Genomic DNA, 13,994 nt, shown 5'->3' on the forward strand with positions numbered 1-13,994 from the left:
CCCCCTTGTAAAACTGGTAAGTGGAGATGTATATTTAATGAGAACAGTTGTATTGCCTTGTGCAGCTCGACCCTTACCTGAAGTGACTGGTGCAGCATTGTGCTCTGCATGTGTTTTGAATAGGCTCACAGACAGCGCTCATAAAGAGTGACGGAAGGAGGGAGGGGGGGTTGTGGTTGGCTGGTTGGGGGAGGGGTTTTTACAGACAGCAGGCAGGAAGAGACCTGCGTGCAAACATAAGGCATGAAGAAATGAAAGACCCCTGCAGTGCCGGAGTACTGCTGCTCTAAGAGAGCGCCGATACCACCAGAGAAAAATAAAAAAATACACATTCACTGTCAAAGCACTGATATCGATATATATTTTTTATTATTACAAAACGAGCGACCCCCACCCTGAAGAAAGCAGGGTCAAAGTTCACAGGAAGCTGGGGGGCTGCCATTTTTCCCTGCTGCTGCTACTGCTAGCCTTTAACGTTAGATGCTAAAACGACGGGAGGGGCGGCTGGTTTTGGATTTTGTAGCTAGCTGCTTTCGGTTGATCGAAATCCTCACGCATAATCTGCCATTTCTCCGACCTTTGTCGCCAACAACCATTGTTATTGGATGAATTCGGCATGGAGAAAGTAGCAGAGCCGTCTTGGACTTCTTCGTACACCTACCAGGTGAGCAAGCACAGTGCGGAGATGCTACACAACCTCAACATTCAGAGGAAAGATGGAGGCAGGTTCTGCGATGTGATCCTGCGCGTCGGCGAGGAAAGCTTTCCTGCCCATAAAGCAGTGTTAGCCGCCTGCAGCGAGTACTTCGAGTCGGTCTTCAGCCGTCAGACTGAGGGCGACGGCGACGCCAAGGAGCTGGAGATGCATACGATCAGCCCGAAAGTTTTTAAAGACATCCTGGACTTCGCGTACACGTCTAGGATCGTGGTCCGACTGGAGTGTTTCCCGGAGTTGATGACAGCTGCCAAGTTTCTTTTGATGCGCTCGGTTATTGAGATATGTCAGGAGGTTATCAAACAGTCCAACGTACAAATCCTCGTCCCGACCTCTCGGGGAGGAGATGCCAGTCTGTTCCAGGCCACGGGGGCCACGGAGCTCGGTTTCCCGGTGGCTCACCAGGGTCTAGTAAACGGAACGGGAATGCTGGTGAACGGTCAGAGCTTTGCTAACAGCATGCAGATGCATGTGGACGGAGGTGAAGACGCCGCCGCCGCGATTCTGGAGGACGGCGGCGAGTCGTCGGTGCCGATGTTGGAGCCCGTCGATGGACTGCCAGTCTCCCCATCCGCGGAAATAACGGGGAACGCGTTTCCTCACGACGCTGGCTCCCCGGGGTCGAAACGGTGCAGGGGGAGACCAAAGAAAGCTGGCGGAGCCGTGGAGGCTGTTCACTTTAACAACAGCCCCCAGAAAGACAACGGACTGTTTCCCTGTGGGACCTGTGGCAAAGCTTTCACCGAGGCTTCCCGCTTGAAGAACCACGAAGCGCAGCACGGAGCCTCCAGCGGGGCCGTAAACAACCTCAGCGACAGCCTGTCAGCCCCGGCCGGGATTTCTCTTCTAGCTCAGCCCGGGCTGCTGGAAAACGGCGTGCAGTTACACGGAGGCCTCGCCTTGGACAACGGCCGCAAGAGAGAGAGGACCAGGCGGCACGTCGGCTGTGACATTTGCGGGAAAGTTTTCCGCGACGTGTACCACCTGAACCGACACAAGCTCTCCCACTCCGGGGAGAAGCCATACGCCTGCCATGTGTGCGGGCTCCGGTTCAAACGCAAGGACAGGATGTCGTACCATGTGCGCTCCCACGACGGCTCAGTTGGCAAACCCTATGTGTGCCAAAGCTGCGGTAAAGGGTTTTCAAGGTGAGTTGAATGAGATGTATAAATAATGATGATGATAATGATAATAATAATAATAATAATTGGTCAGAATCTGTTGGGAGTTGTAAAAAACAAAACAAAAACCACACACAGTGCTGTTACTGGGTCTTAATGCCCTAAATTTCCAGATCATCCCAGACAGAAGTGTGCTTTGTTGTTCCTTAATTTAATTAAAGGTACATGTGTGAATCAGCACATGTAATTTAGTCCATTATGTGACGATATCAAGTGAGTGCTTCTATATTTAACAGTCAAAGCAGCTTTAGAGCTGCACAGACGCCACAATCATTCCAACAGCTCGGATAAAGGATCTTGTCCATGGTTTCTAACTACTGCCGTGCAGCCATGCATGCACCTTTCATATAACATTTTCACTACTTTACCTCCCACTATGAGTCCTGCCACAGCTGTCAAATTCAGGATAACCAGTGTAAGTAATCGTTAAAGTATCACCACTATGTTTTGTTTTCAGATACACAAACCAGTTGAAGGTTGGGTTTTAGCTCACTGCCTCCACCTACTGCTTTGGAGGTTAATGTTTCTGACATGATGAAGAAAGCAGCAGGTTTTTTTTTCTCCACAAATTTTCCAGAAATCTTGTGTGTCTCAGCACAGGTATGACTGAAGAGTTCTTACTGGCCGCCTTTGTGAAGACATACTTTTATGTTTTCTCTTAAGCTACTTTGGCTTCAGGATGGTGAGCATACAGGGTCACCAGTCTGGCTTCCTAGAGCCCTTCAATAGAACAGTGACACTGTTAATGTTATTAGTAAACCCTCTGTTGAGGAAAAGGCTACTTTACCTTCAGCCTTGATTTGATTATTTTGTTTTTAAAACAAAGGAGCCTCTTAAGGACTCCTTTATTATATTAATGTCATACAGCTCACCTGTACCTTGCTTACAGCTTGCACACTGTGGGAGGACAGCTCTCTGAGACCTGAATGAATGAATGTAATTAATTTGAGTAGCTTCCTTCTCATGATTGATTCTCATGCAAGTGAGAAAGTAATATAATACTAATATACAGAGTTCCACACAGGTTAACAGGGAGTTCTGATATCAGGCATATCAGTTCATGATGCACAGACTTTAATTTGCACTGTTTTCTTTCAGACCAGACCACCTGAATGGACATATCAAACAAGTACACACAACAGAGAGACCCCACAAGTGCCAGGTAGGATCAATATGTCTGTCTTACTTAGTGAATAGCCACATCTAATGAATTTCTTTTTTTTCTACTGTGAGAGGCATTAGCTGAGTGATTTCTGTCTTTCAGATTTGTAATGCCTCTTTTGCCACAAGAGATCGTCTCCGCTCTCACCTTGCATGCCACGAGGACAAAATCCCCTGCAAAGTTTGCGGCAAGTTCCTGCGAGCTGCCTACATGACAGACCATCTCAAGAAACACAGTGAAGGAACTCATAACTACTGTGGCATTTGCAACAAAGGTAATTCCTTCAAAAAACAAAACAGCATTGTACTCAGTTTCGAAATCTGAAACCTCTCTACCCCCTATCTTGATCAATATCCAGAGGGTGCTGACATCCTGGATGTTCACAATATACAGACTGATGTTATTTGATATTATTTGGAAATTTGGTAAATGTGCTTTTAGGAAAAAATAAGACAGGAGTCTAGAGTTATGGTTGGCGTACTGCCTTGTGATCTTGTGATATTTTAAAGTAAGATTTTGATTATATAAGATAGAGTTTAGTTGGGTTTTTTTTAGTTTTTTTTAGTTGGTTGCTCTTGTAGCTTGTGGGTTGAAATTGAATAACATAATCTGGCAGTGAATCTGTTTGTGAAGATTAACTTCACTACATGGATGTAAAATTACATCTCAAATTTTTCTCTGTTGATTATCCATAATATCTGCTGTGATCTTCATCTGAATCACAGTCATAGACAGATCAGTCTGATTTACAAACAAGCCTGACCAATTTATTGGTGGTCCAATATTATCAGCCAGTATCAGCATTAATAAAGGTGAATAAATGGAACTAAGAAGACAAGTGGGGAAAAACATCCATCAGTTGTTCCTCCATTACTCTGAATGTTCCCTGATAACAACAGCAGCAACTATAACTGTTGGGCAAAATCCGTTTGTCTAAAAAAAGAAGGAATATCAGCCAGCATATTGGAATATCAGATTTTTAAATCGCCAAATATCTCTGTCTGTCCTAAAAATCCTATATTGGCGAGGCTTCAGTAATCACTCACAGCCCAGAGGTGTGTACTGTAATTCGAGTTAAGTAAGCGAGTTTTTCTTATCATTAGCTAGACTGAAAAACCTAAAACCTGATCTCAGACTTTTGGGGAGGGGGAGAGGGGGGGGGGGGTGTTCAGACCAGTGCTGATCAACTTTCTGCTCCAGGCTGAGTGCTCGTATAAGAGGGTGTTTGATGCGTTATTTCATATCAGTCGAAGACACTGTCAGATAAATGGGTGATAAAGAATATAAAAAAGTTTGGAAGTCCACTCTGCTGCAAATGAGGGAATTTGGCAATGCTGCCAAAAAATGTGTGATCTGTTTGATCTTATTTAAGCGGTCCGTGCGCTCTCAGCGATGCAGTTCATTTCTAATGCGACAGCAGCGCAGAACTGGTGTGAAACTAAACTCGACACACTTAAATATTAAAGACTGTGGTAAATGGTAAATGGCCTGTATTTATATAGCGCTTTACTAGTCCCTAAGGACCCCAAAGTGCTTTACATATCCAGTCATTCACCCATTCTCACACACATTCACACACTGGTGATGGCAAGCTACATTGTAGCCACAGCCACCCTGGGGCGCACTGACAGAGGCGAGGCTGCCGGACACTGGCGCCACCGGGCCCTCTGACCACCACCAGTAGGCAACGGGTGAAGTGTCTTGCCCAAGGACACAACGACCGAGACTGTCCAAGCTGGGGCTCGAACCAGCAACCTTCCGATTTCAAGGCGAGCTCCCAACTTTTGAGCCACGATCGCCCCACAGCCACGATCGCCACGATCGCCCCACTACTCTGTGCATTCATGCCTCATACTTTTTCACAGCCTGATGTGAGATGTGGCCAGATCAAAACAAAGTGGATTTTATCATTCGATTATTCCTGGTGATTAAGAGCCTGTGACTAAATTAGTGAACTGGTCAGTCTGTTTTATTAGCTGCGGTTCCAGTATGGTAAAACTGACTTGGCAGCTGGTTGGGGACCAAACATAAAAGGCATGTTTTCACATTTTCGACATCTCCAACTGAATGCATGCAAAGTCCTGCAATAATGGTGACGCATACAGTTTGGGATGCTGTAACTTCACGGCTTCCTTTAGTGTTATTAGTCATGTGCAGCTCAACATGTTGCATGTATGAAACACAGTTCTTCAGCAGATGGTGTGCGTGTGTCACACTTGGAGCACATTTGTTTAAATAAAAGAAATGACAAAATAATTACTCTTGCAGTCGATTTTAAATTAAAACTCTGAACATAACCTTCTCCTGATCAGGTGTTCAGCAAAAGTTGCTATAATGATCTACCAAAGTCACGACTGTCTTAATAATCATTTCAGGTATCCTGGAAATTGCTGAGGGTTCAGATTTTAGTTTTTTGCAGTTGCATGTCTGAACATTGAATTTCATATGGTGCTTACAGTCTCAGTCATACATGTTGAAGGTTTCTTCATGTGTCTGGTTTTTGCATCTTTAGGCCTTTACAGAGAGTGGGACTCAGTAGAGTCTCTAACAGGCCCGTAGTGATCATGCAGGTTGGACTCCTCTGGCTGACCTGATTATTTACTGTTCTGACGTGTGTCTTCAGTACTGTTGAAAATTTATTGGAGAAATCTAATTATATTTAGACTGATTTCAGTGTGTTTTTAAAGGAGTCATTCCATCTGTAATAACTGTGATCCATGGGAAAAGCCCTTTCTCCTCCCAGGGGCTTAGTTTTACTGTAGTATTATTATGTTGTCTTTATTTTTACAAGTCCAGACAATACAAAAAAACAGTTTGAAGCTCTGTTGTTTGACATTGTGGAGCAGTACTATTCTCAGTTCACCACACATCCAGAAATGAATCATGGAGTGGAAGCAAACTCGAACAGCACACCTTTGTTTCAGGACACCTCTCTCACAGGCGGGGATGTCAGTGTGTCAAGCAACTTCCTTCTTCTTTGTTCCTTTGGTCCCAGGTTTCTCCACCGCATCCTACCTTAAGGTGCATATAAAGACACACCATGGTTCTCCACTGCCCCCCTCTGCCACAATGCACACCTTCCCTGAGCCAAGGGGGGAACTGCAGATGCACAACGGCAACCCTTACCACATGGGACGCCAGTGCTCAGTGGAAGGCAAGCAGCCGCCCGCCCCATCCCAAACTTTCATGTTTCTGGCTTTCATTTGTTCTGCGGCCGTTTATTTATTTATTTTCTTTGGGGGGGGGGGGAGAAACATGCTGCTGCATCTCTGTATATGTTAACACACGCATACATCAGCTCCTGCTTCCAAGCTTTTCGCTGAAACATTTACTATTGCACCTTCATTTGTCAAGTATTGCACGTCTCTGTGACGACAGTTGCTGTAATTATTCTGTGGCACCAATTTCTTTTTTTTTTTCTTTTTTTAAATGATATCCAGGTTAATTAGGCATGCGGTCAGTTTCAGTGTTACATAAAAAGCTGGAAATGCCAGTGAGCTCTGGCCAGCTTCGTGACTCATGCCAAAGGTCGGAGTGGTAGGGCTGCGGGAAACTATTGTCACACCTTAGAGTGTTAAATCTGTTTGGTAGTTGGAGAACTAATTTATCTTTTAACATCCTGGACTCATCTCAAACTTTAGGCTTTATTTCTAATGTGATGTGTACGTACAACTATTCTTTTAAACCCTGTTTTGTTTTGAAAACTGCCTACATATTCCTGTTGCCACTTGGAATAACTGAAGATCTATCCTTTTTTTTTTTTTTTTTTGTAATTCTTAAGCTGACCTTTTTTTTTTTTTTTTTTACTCTCAACCATGTTAGCAGGTCGCATACTAATTCATATTTCTTTTATTTGTACACGTGTGTCTGTCCAGCATGGCCATGGCCGTATGGTTAACAGTGTCTGTATCTGCTTGGCTGGTCCATCAACTGTTGTTGGGCTATGCACAGTGTTGCATGATCGTCCTAACGTGTGCTCCATTTGCCCTGGATTCATTGAAATTTTCGTAGTTGTGCCATTTCTGTTGGAGAAACTGTGAGCCGAACCCACAAGTGGTTAAATGTAATATCAAAGAAAATGTTGTCTTCTGTTGATTTACAATTTAATGACTTGGGCTTTTAAAATAATGGATTACATTAACAACTACACATAATATGTCAGTGGAAACATCAATAGGGTTCTAAAATTCACACCTTTTACCTGTCACAGGTGCAAATTAAGCATGAGAATCCCAAGAACCACTGCAGGATGCTTTGAAATTATATGTGGCATTTGTAAAATTAAGTGCAGCAGTCACAATTATAATAGCAACTTCAAACCATCTTTCAGAAAATGCATACCAAAGAGCTATTAGAAAGCACTATTACTACACTATATATTAAGCTCTGATACTAAAAAGGGAAAATGATGTTCTTACTTCCAGAATTTAATTTTTTTCCAGCAATATATGTCACAAACTTGCAGCACTATATGTACTATATTTCATTAAAATAAGCTTTCTATATATATATATATATATATATATATATATATATATATATATATATATATATATATATATATATATATATATATATATATATATATATATATATATATATATATATATATATATATATATATATATATATATATATATATATATATGAAAAGTTGTCCACCGTTATTGATTATATATCTGTGATTGGACAATATTAACTGATAATACTGGTCAGGATCTAGTTTGGGAGATAGCTGGTCTTCTTTCTTTCTTTCTTTTTAAACGTCTAAACCTTATAAAGGAAAGTGAGCTTCTGTCGAAATGACACAAAAAAAAGCATGTTTATACCAGATAAGTTAAACTTGTTTTACCTCATGGGCCTCATACAGCCAATTTGATCTTTAAGTGTACTGGACCAGCAAAACTCTCCTTTCTGTCGGTGTAAAGACATTTAAACATTTAAGCAATTAGATATTAACATGTAATATGGAGAAGTGCAGTTTTGACTGTAGGTCTCAGTTTTTCTACTTGCTAAATGTGTAAAATTAAAGAACAAGTTCTGTTAGGTATTTGCCCAGACTGTCCTTTATTTATAAACAAGGTTTTCTGGTTTGGTTTTGTTTGTTTTAAACAAAAAACCCCTAGAAATTTCGATAATACAGAGTAGGAAGACATGAACTTTTCAGTTTCTCTAGTTCTTCACAAATTTAGTATAGAATGAATGCGGGAGGTTTTCATCAGCAGAAAAGGCTGTAAAACTTAAATACAGGGAAATACAGTTATACACAGGGGTGCACATAAGTGGTCCACAGGTGTGCATTCGCTGTCAAAATAAAAGCCGCATCGCGCACCAGATAAGAAGTTGCAACGCGCATTCGTGTACTTATAAAAGGCACTGTTTTTGTCCGCTAGAGTGGGATTTTCACGGCATATTCTGCACCACATCTCTGTGCGTTCATCATTTGTTTGAAGCCAGCTCACCTCCTGCAGCCACTTTTCCGAGAATACGCGCTTCTTTTGCGGTTCGGACTCCTTCTGACATTTCTTTGGAGGTGGAGGAACACCAAAGTAATTGGTTAAAGGAGCTTGCTTCTTCGACATCTTTAAGAGTTCTAAACAAATGTTTGTCCTCCTCCAGAAAATTTTATGTACGCAAAGGCGCGTTGCAACTTCTTATCTGGTGTGCATCTTTTATTTTGACAGCGAATGCGCACCTGCGGACCACTTATGTGCACCCCTGGTTATACAGACATTTACGGACACCACTGACAAGCACACACCCCCTTTTTTTTTTTCCTACTTCTTTTTTGTTCTTTTACCTGTAACCTTCACTTCGTGTCACAGGACTAGTGAGACGTGTGAACGTTACACTTCTCTTCCTGGGGGGGGGGGGGCATTGTGACAAGATACAGCTGGATTCGCAGGTGCATCTGATGACATTAATTGCTGGCTCCGTTCTTTAGCTGTTTTAGTGAGCCAGCATGTGCAATCGAAGGATCCCGTGTAGTTTTTTAATTGCACCTGTGTTTAACAAATCAAGTTTCAGCAAGGATTATAATGAAATGGCACAGTTTGATTAAAGTAGTCAGGCAGCCAGGGATTTATTGTTTGTTGACTGTGAGCCGAGGAAAAGGTTAATTCATTCATCACTGACAGCTTTAGTGAAGGGACTCACTCAGCATGGGCTCATTTGCAGTACTATACATGTCTAGTATACTGTGTACAAACAGCATTAATACTAGTGATGAAGTAAAGGTATTTTTGTCCATATGGTTTCCACCGGCCTGTTATATCTGTCCCTCCCCCTTCCTTTCTCCCTGGCTGGGTGCTGTGTAGACCTGTGCGCCAGTCGCCAGCTGCTTCTCACCTCGTCTGAGGCAGAGGGGCGCTTTCATGGGCTCTCTGGACACCCAGTTCTTCCCCAGCCTGGCCATTCAACCCTCTGCTTGCAGCCTGAGCTGCTCATGGGGAAGCCAGGTGGGGCTCCATATTTCTGGGAGTGTCGCTCTGGCGGGGTGCCTGGCTTCCCCGTCCATGGGCCTGTCACAGGTCAGTACAGTCCAGCAGGAGGGTGGGTGGGGGCATGGTGCTAGCATGGCCTATTGGTTGGATGAGCACAGCAGAATTCTCAGTGGACACTGGGCAAATGGACTGAGCTAGATGACTGTGTAGTTAAATGCTGTAGCCACATTTTGGAAAGAACTGTATTTAATTATTGATGTCTTTCAGTCATCGTAACTGGTTCTGCCCGTGCTTGGTGCTTTCTCATGTGACCCCCGAAGTTTACATTTTATTTCTTTTCAGGTGCCAGCCAACAAATGGATTAAAGATGTTTTTTGAGAAAGCCTAAAGCCTAATTCATGCCTCTCCTTTTCTCCCATTTGTTCCCCCCCCCCCCTCTTTTGCCTCACCTCCCTCTTCATGTCCATGCTGTATCTACCTCAGACGGGCAGGAAAACGCTGGTAAATGTCCTCACCTGGAATCGGAAGAATCAGATCCTTCATTCGGGGATTTGTCCAACAGCGAAGAGCTTAAATCTCCACACAAAACCGACGGACCAGAACTCGAGATGCCCTCTTTGCCCTGCAATGGTGCCTCTGCGGGGGCTTTGGTCTCTCCTGAGGCATCTAAAGCCAAGACAGACCCTGAGAAGAAATTTATCTGCGGGATCTGTGGTCAGGCTTTCCGCACCAAGTCCTACCTCAACAAGCACCAGCACAGAGTTCACAAAGCCCAGAAGGTCCAGGGCGTTTCGGGGTCCAGCTTGAGTGATATAGCCCCTTCCCTGACCTCTCCCTTCTCCCCTCAACAAAACATGTCTCTGCTCGAGTCCTTTGGCTTTCAGATAGTTCAATCAGCTTTTGCCTCTTCACTGGTGGACGCTGAGGTGGGTCAAAGTGGAATTGACTTTGGAGGAAAGTGACCTTTTTTGCTTGAGGCTTTACAAGTTGCAGGAAAGCCACTTTTTCTTAGGACAAAGCTGGGTTGCCCACAGAAGATACTCTGTATTTGGGAATATCTTTGCCTCAAGACTACTTTTCTTTTCTTCTTTTTTGTCATGTTGCTCAATGTGTATCCAATATTTTTGTGAAAGACTGCCATATAATTCCTACCTTTTCTACTTTTCCAGATTATGTATGTGTCTGGCATTTTGCATTTTGCTTTATAAAGAAATTACATGAAGGCTTTATTTCCTTTAACTGCTAGGGATGTGTCGAAGTTCTGTTTTCTTTAAAGCCCTTTTCAGACCCTGATTATATTTATCAGTTTGTTAAAGTGATGGCAATCAGACAATTCAGACATGGGTCACTTTAACATTAATGTTCCTATGACAGAGAGCCATTTGGTGTAAAGACTCAGGCCACTGTTTCCCGTAAGTAGATTTTTGTGCTTGTGGCATTAAGTATTGCTGTTATTGACTAATTAACTAATTAACCACACTTCTTATTAGAAGCAAGGTCTCTCTTGTGGAATTCATGATGGATAAATGCTCGTAGGTCTGACCTAATGAGTTTGGTAATTGTTAAAGAAAAGTGACCAAGACATTCAGTCAAAGGAGCGGATGTCTGAAAAGGGCTTTCAGCTTTTATGTGTGATTTACCAATCACAGTTAAATCACCATTTCTGAGATGAATTCTGTACTGCATCGTTAAAACGTAAAGTAATCTTTGTCCTTTTGCTCACTTCACCTACTCTGGTGTACTTGGTTAATAGACCCATGGCCATCACAGTGAATTTTTAATGCTTTATATCCTTACGCTCCCCTGAAGTCTTTAAACAGATGTCTTTACCTCAGAGCAACAAGAGGGCTAAATTCTGTATTTATTACCTTATTTACTACCTTTCAGAGAAGACTTTTTTTTTTCTTAAGTAAAGAGATCTAATTTGGCTTAAAGTTTGCTGGCAGGGCTTTTTTATCTGTTAAATGCTAAAGAAGAAATATTAATAACAGGCTTGATGTGCATTTCATGCTGTTTCTTTTTCTTTTTTTGCTTCCAGTGTGTCAAGTGTCAGTTCTTATGCCAGTGAGTAGGACTGGTAGGTGTTAGGAAGTACTTAAAAGCCCTTTGTTATGTGTTGGGTTGAATTATTTGTGAAATGTTCATTTAAGGAGAGGGAAGCCATTTATTGTTGTGACCTTCAGTGTACGTGAATGCTTTTCCAATGAGATTTTTTTTTTCTTTTTCTTTTTAACATATTTGGATGCAAAATCTGTCTTGAATCGTCATGAGCCTTGTTAGCATTGAGCTTTGTTTTCCTGCTACATGGACAGCGTTTCCCAGTCTTGTTTTTTAGGTGTTAAATCAGTTGTGTAAATGAAACAGGGACCAAGGTCAGGTATATTTTCGGTATATATTTTGAGAAATGTAGATTATATTTTATTAACTTATTAATGCCCTTGATTTTGTGTAGTTCTTTTTTTTTTCCCCCCCTTTCATTGTGTGAAAACAAAAATCTTGTGATTTGCTCAGTTTGATTATTTTCACTCTAAATTATATTAAATATAGATGCGTGTTTGTTATGTGTGTGTTGTGCAACAGACATCAAGAGGGTTTGAGGAAAGATTTGCAATGTGATCCACCAACCTGTGAGTCAGCAGAACATATTTGGCTTTCTTTAATGTGTCATTGTTTCGTGTCCTGTTCCTCTTCTCCCTCCTCTTAGATTGCTATTGCTGTGTTGTTGCCGCCGCGTGCTGCGCTTGCCGTAATGGTCACAGAGTACCTGTCTGGGTGTCTCACAGTGTTTATTCACAGACATTCCTCTGAACACTGCTGTTTCTTTTCATGTGTGCTTATAAGGTAGGGAAAAAAAGTCCTTTTACAGTGTCTTGAAGCACACCGCAACATCTTCAGTGTGGCTGACTGTTAAAGACCTGAAGAATTGGTGTTTTGAAGCTAAAACCAGCCCGTGCTTTGAATTTATATAAAAAGTAACCCATGTATCTGCAGATGTAATTCACTTTATTGATTAAATTACCGACAAACACAAATCCCAGTTTTTCACAATCACGATGTTCTTTCATCCCTATTTGTTGTAGTGGTGGTGAATCAGAAAACACCGACAGATGGCACTGAAACATTTGTGAAAAGGGATCTGCTCTTTTTAATGCTCTAAATTTAATGATTTAGTGTCATGTGGACCTCGTTTTTCATTGGTTGGTGTTTTGTTTTTGTGCTTTAAAAAGTGTATCACGATGCAAATCAGGCTGGGTCCAGCAGCAAACTGTGTGTGTGTTTCTCTGTTAACAAAAACAGAGTGTATAATTGTGTGTGACTTTCTGTTTGATCTGTTTCCTGCTTTCTGCTTAATTATTATTTGTGGGTAATTGAGTCTGTTAAATTCAGTACATTCCCTTATTATTTATAGTTATATTGTGATTGTAACAAGTGTATATACCTTCCATATACACCTCTATAAATATATATAAATATATATATATAGATATATAAAAGAACCAACCAATATGATCAGTGTTTGTAAGTGGTGGTCCTGTACATAAAAAGATTTTTTTTTTTTTTCGTTGGTTTTGTTTGTTTTTTTCTTGTCTGTTTTGTGGAGGGATGTTAAGTTATGGCCATTTGAAGGGTAAACTGCATGTTCTGGCATGCGAGCCGAGGTGGGGACTGAATGTCGATCACTGGTTGGTGGCAGTAGTCGTTTCACTGCTCACTGTACTATAACTCTGCTCCGGTAGCGCTCAGGCTGCCAGCTGACCTTTTTTGATTTTCCTTTTTTGATCCACTCTGCACTAGTATTTACTCTTTGAAAGGTAATAAGGGTTGTGTTGTCATAATTATTATTTCAAGACAAGTGTAAAATGCTGTAAGGATGTAATTCAACCTTTCTTTTTTTGTAGTTGGTTTGATTTTTCCTCCCCCACAGGGATGTATAATTTGTTTCATTTATGTTGGTACTCCAGTGTAAAACATGACGTATTATTTCAGCCTGAGTGTTTTTGCTTTGTGCTTTTTGTCTGTTGCGAAGTGCCTTCCAAATACTGATTGTGCACAGCAGTGGATTAAAAAAAAAAAAAAGGTCCTCTTTTCTATAGGTTAATTATTGTACAGAGTGACTTGCATTGACACTTTTGTATAAAAACACAAATGTAAAATATGTTCACTTGGTATTTTATCATCGTACACGATTGCTCTTAAAACATGTGAGCTACATGTTTTGTTATAACGTCTTTGGACATATTTCAATATAAGCTTACTTTTCTATAGATATTTGTTTTTGTACTCTGTTATTGAGTCTCATCTCTTGTCTTGGTACAGAGGTGAGCATCAAATAAATTGCAACTTAAGCCCCCCAACTGTTGTCTTGTTATTACTCATACTTGGTCTTTTGCAGCTGTAGTCCAGTTCCTTACAGTTTTTCGTGTGCATTTAGAGATGCTTTTCTGGAGATCATTGTTTGTAATGAGCAGATGTTTGAGTTACTGTTGCCTTCC

The 13,994-nt window shown here is 41.6% G+C and overlaps 1 protein-coding gene across 3 annotated transcripts; it reads left to right on the top strand.

Moving 5' to 3' along the window:
- The first annotated feature begins 383 nt into the window (after nt 1-383).
- Nucleotides 384-13,856, top strand: patz1 (POZ/BTB and AT hook containing zinc finger 1). 3 transcript variants are annotated; one of them, XM_063473802.1, is made up of 6 exons: nt 384-1,863; nt 2,995-3,058; nt 3,161-3,332; nt 6,054-6,212; nt 9,376-9,588; nt 9,985-13,856. In XM_063473802.1, the coding sequence occupies exons 1-6, from the start codon at nt 617-619 to the stop codon at nt 10,461-10,463; spliced, it is 2,334 nt and encodes a 777-aa protein (XP_063329872.1). In that variant the 5' UTR covers nt 384-616; the 3' UTR covers nt 10,464-13,856. The 3 variants fall into 3 exon arrangements, with proteins under 3 accessions (XP_063329872.1, XP_063329870.1, XP_063329871.1); XM_063473800.1 differs by lacking the exon at nt 6,054-6,212; XM_063473801.1 differs by lacking the exons at nt 6,054-6,212; nt 9,376-9,588.
- Nucleotides 13,857-13,994: the final 138 nt, after the last annotated feature.

Source organism: Pelmatolapia mariae, linkage group LG5, assembly GCF_036321145.2.
Source record: "Pelmatolapia mariae isolate MD_Pm_ZW linkage group LG5, Pm_UMD_F_2, whole genome shotgun sequence".
Classification (NCBI taxonomy): Eukaryota; Metazoa; Chordata; class Actinopteri; order Cichliformes; family Cichlidae; genus Pelmatolapia; species Pelmatolapia mariae.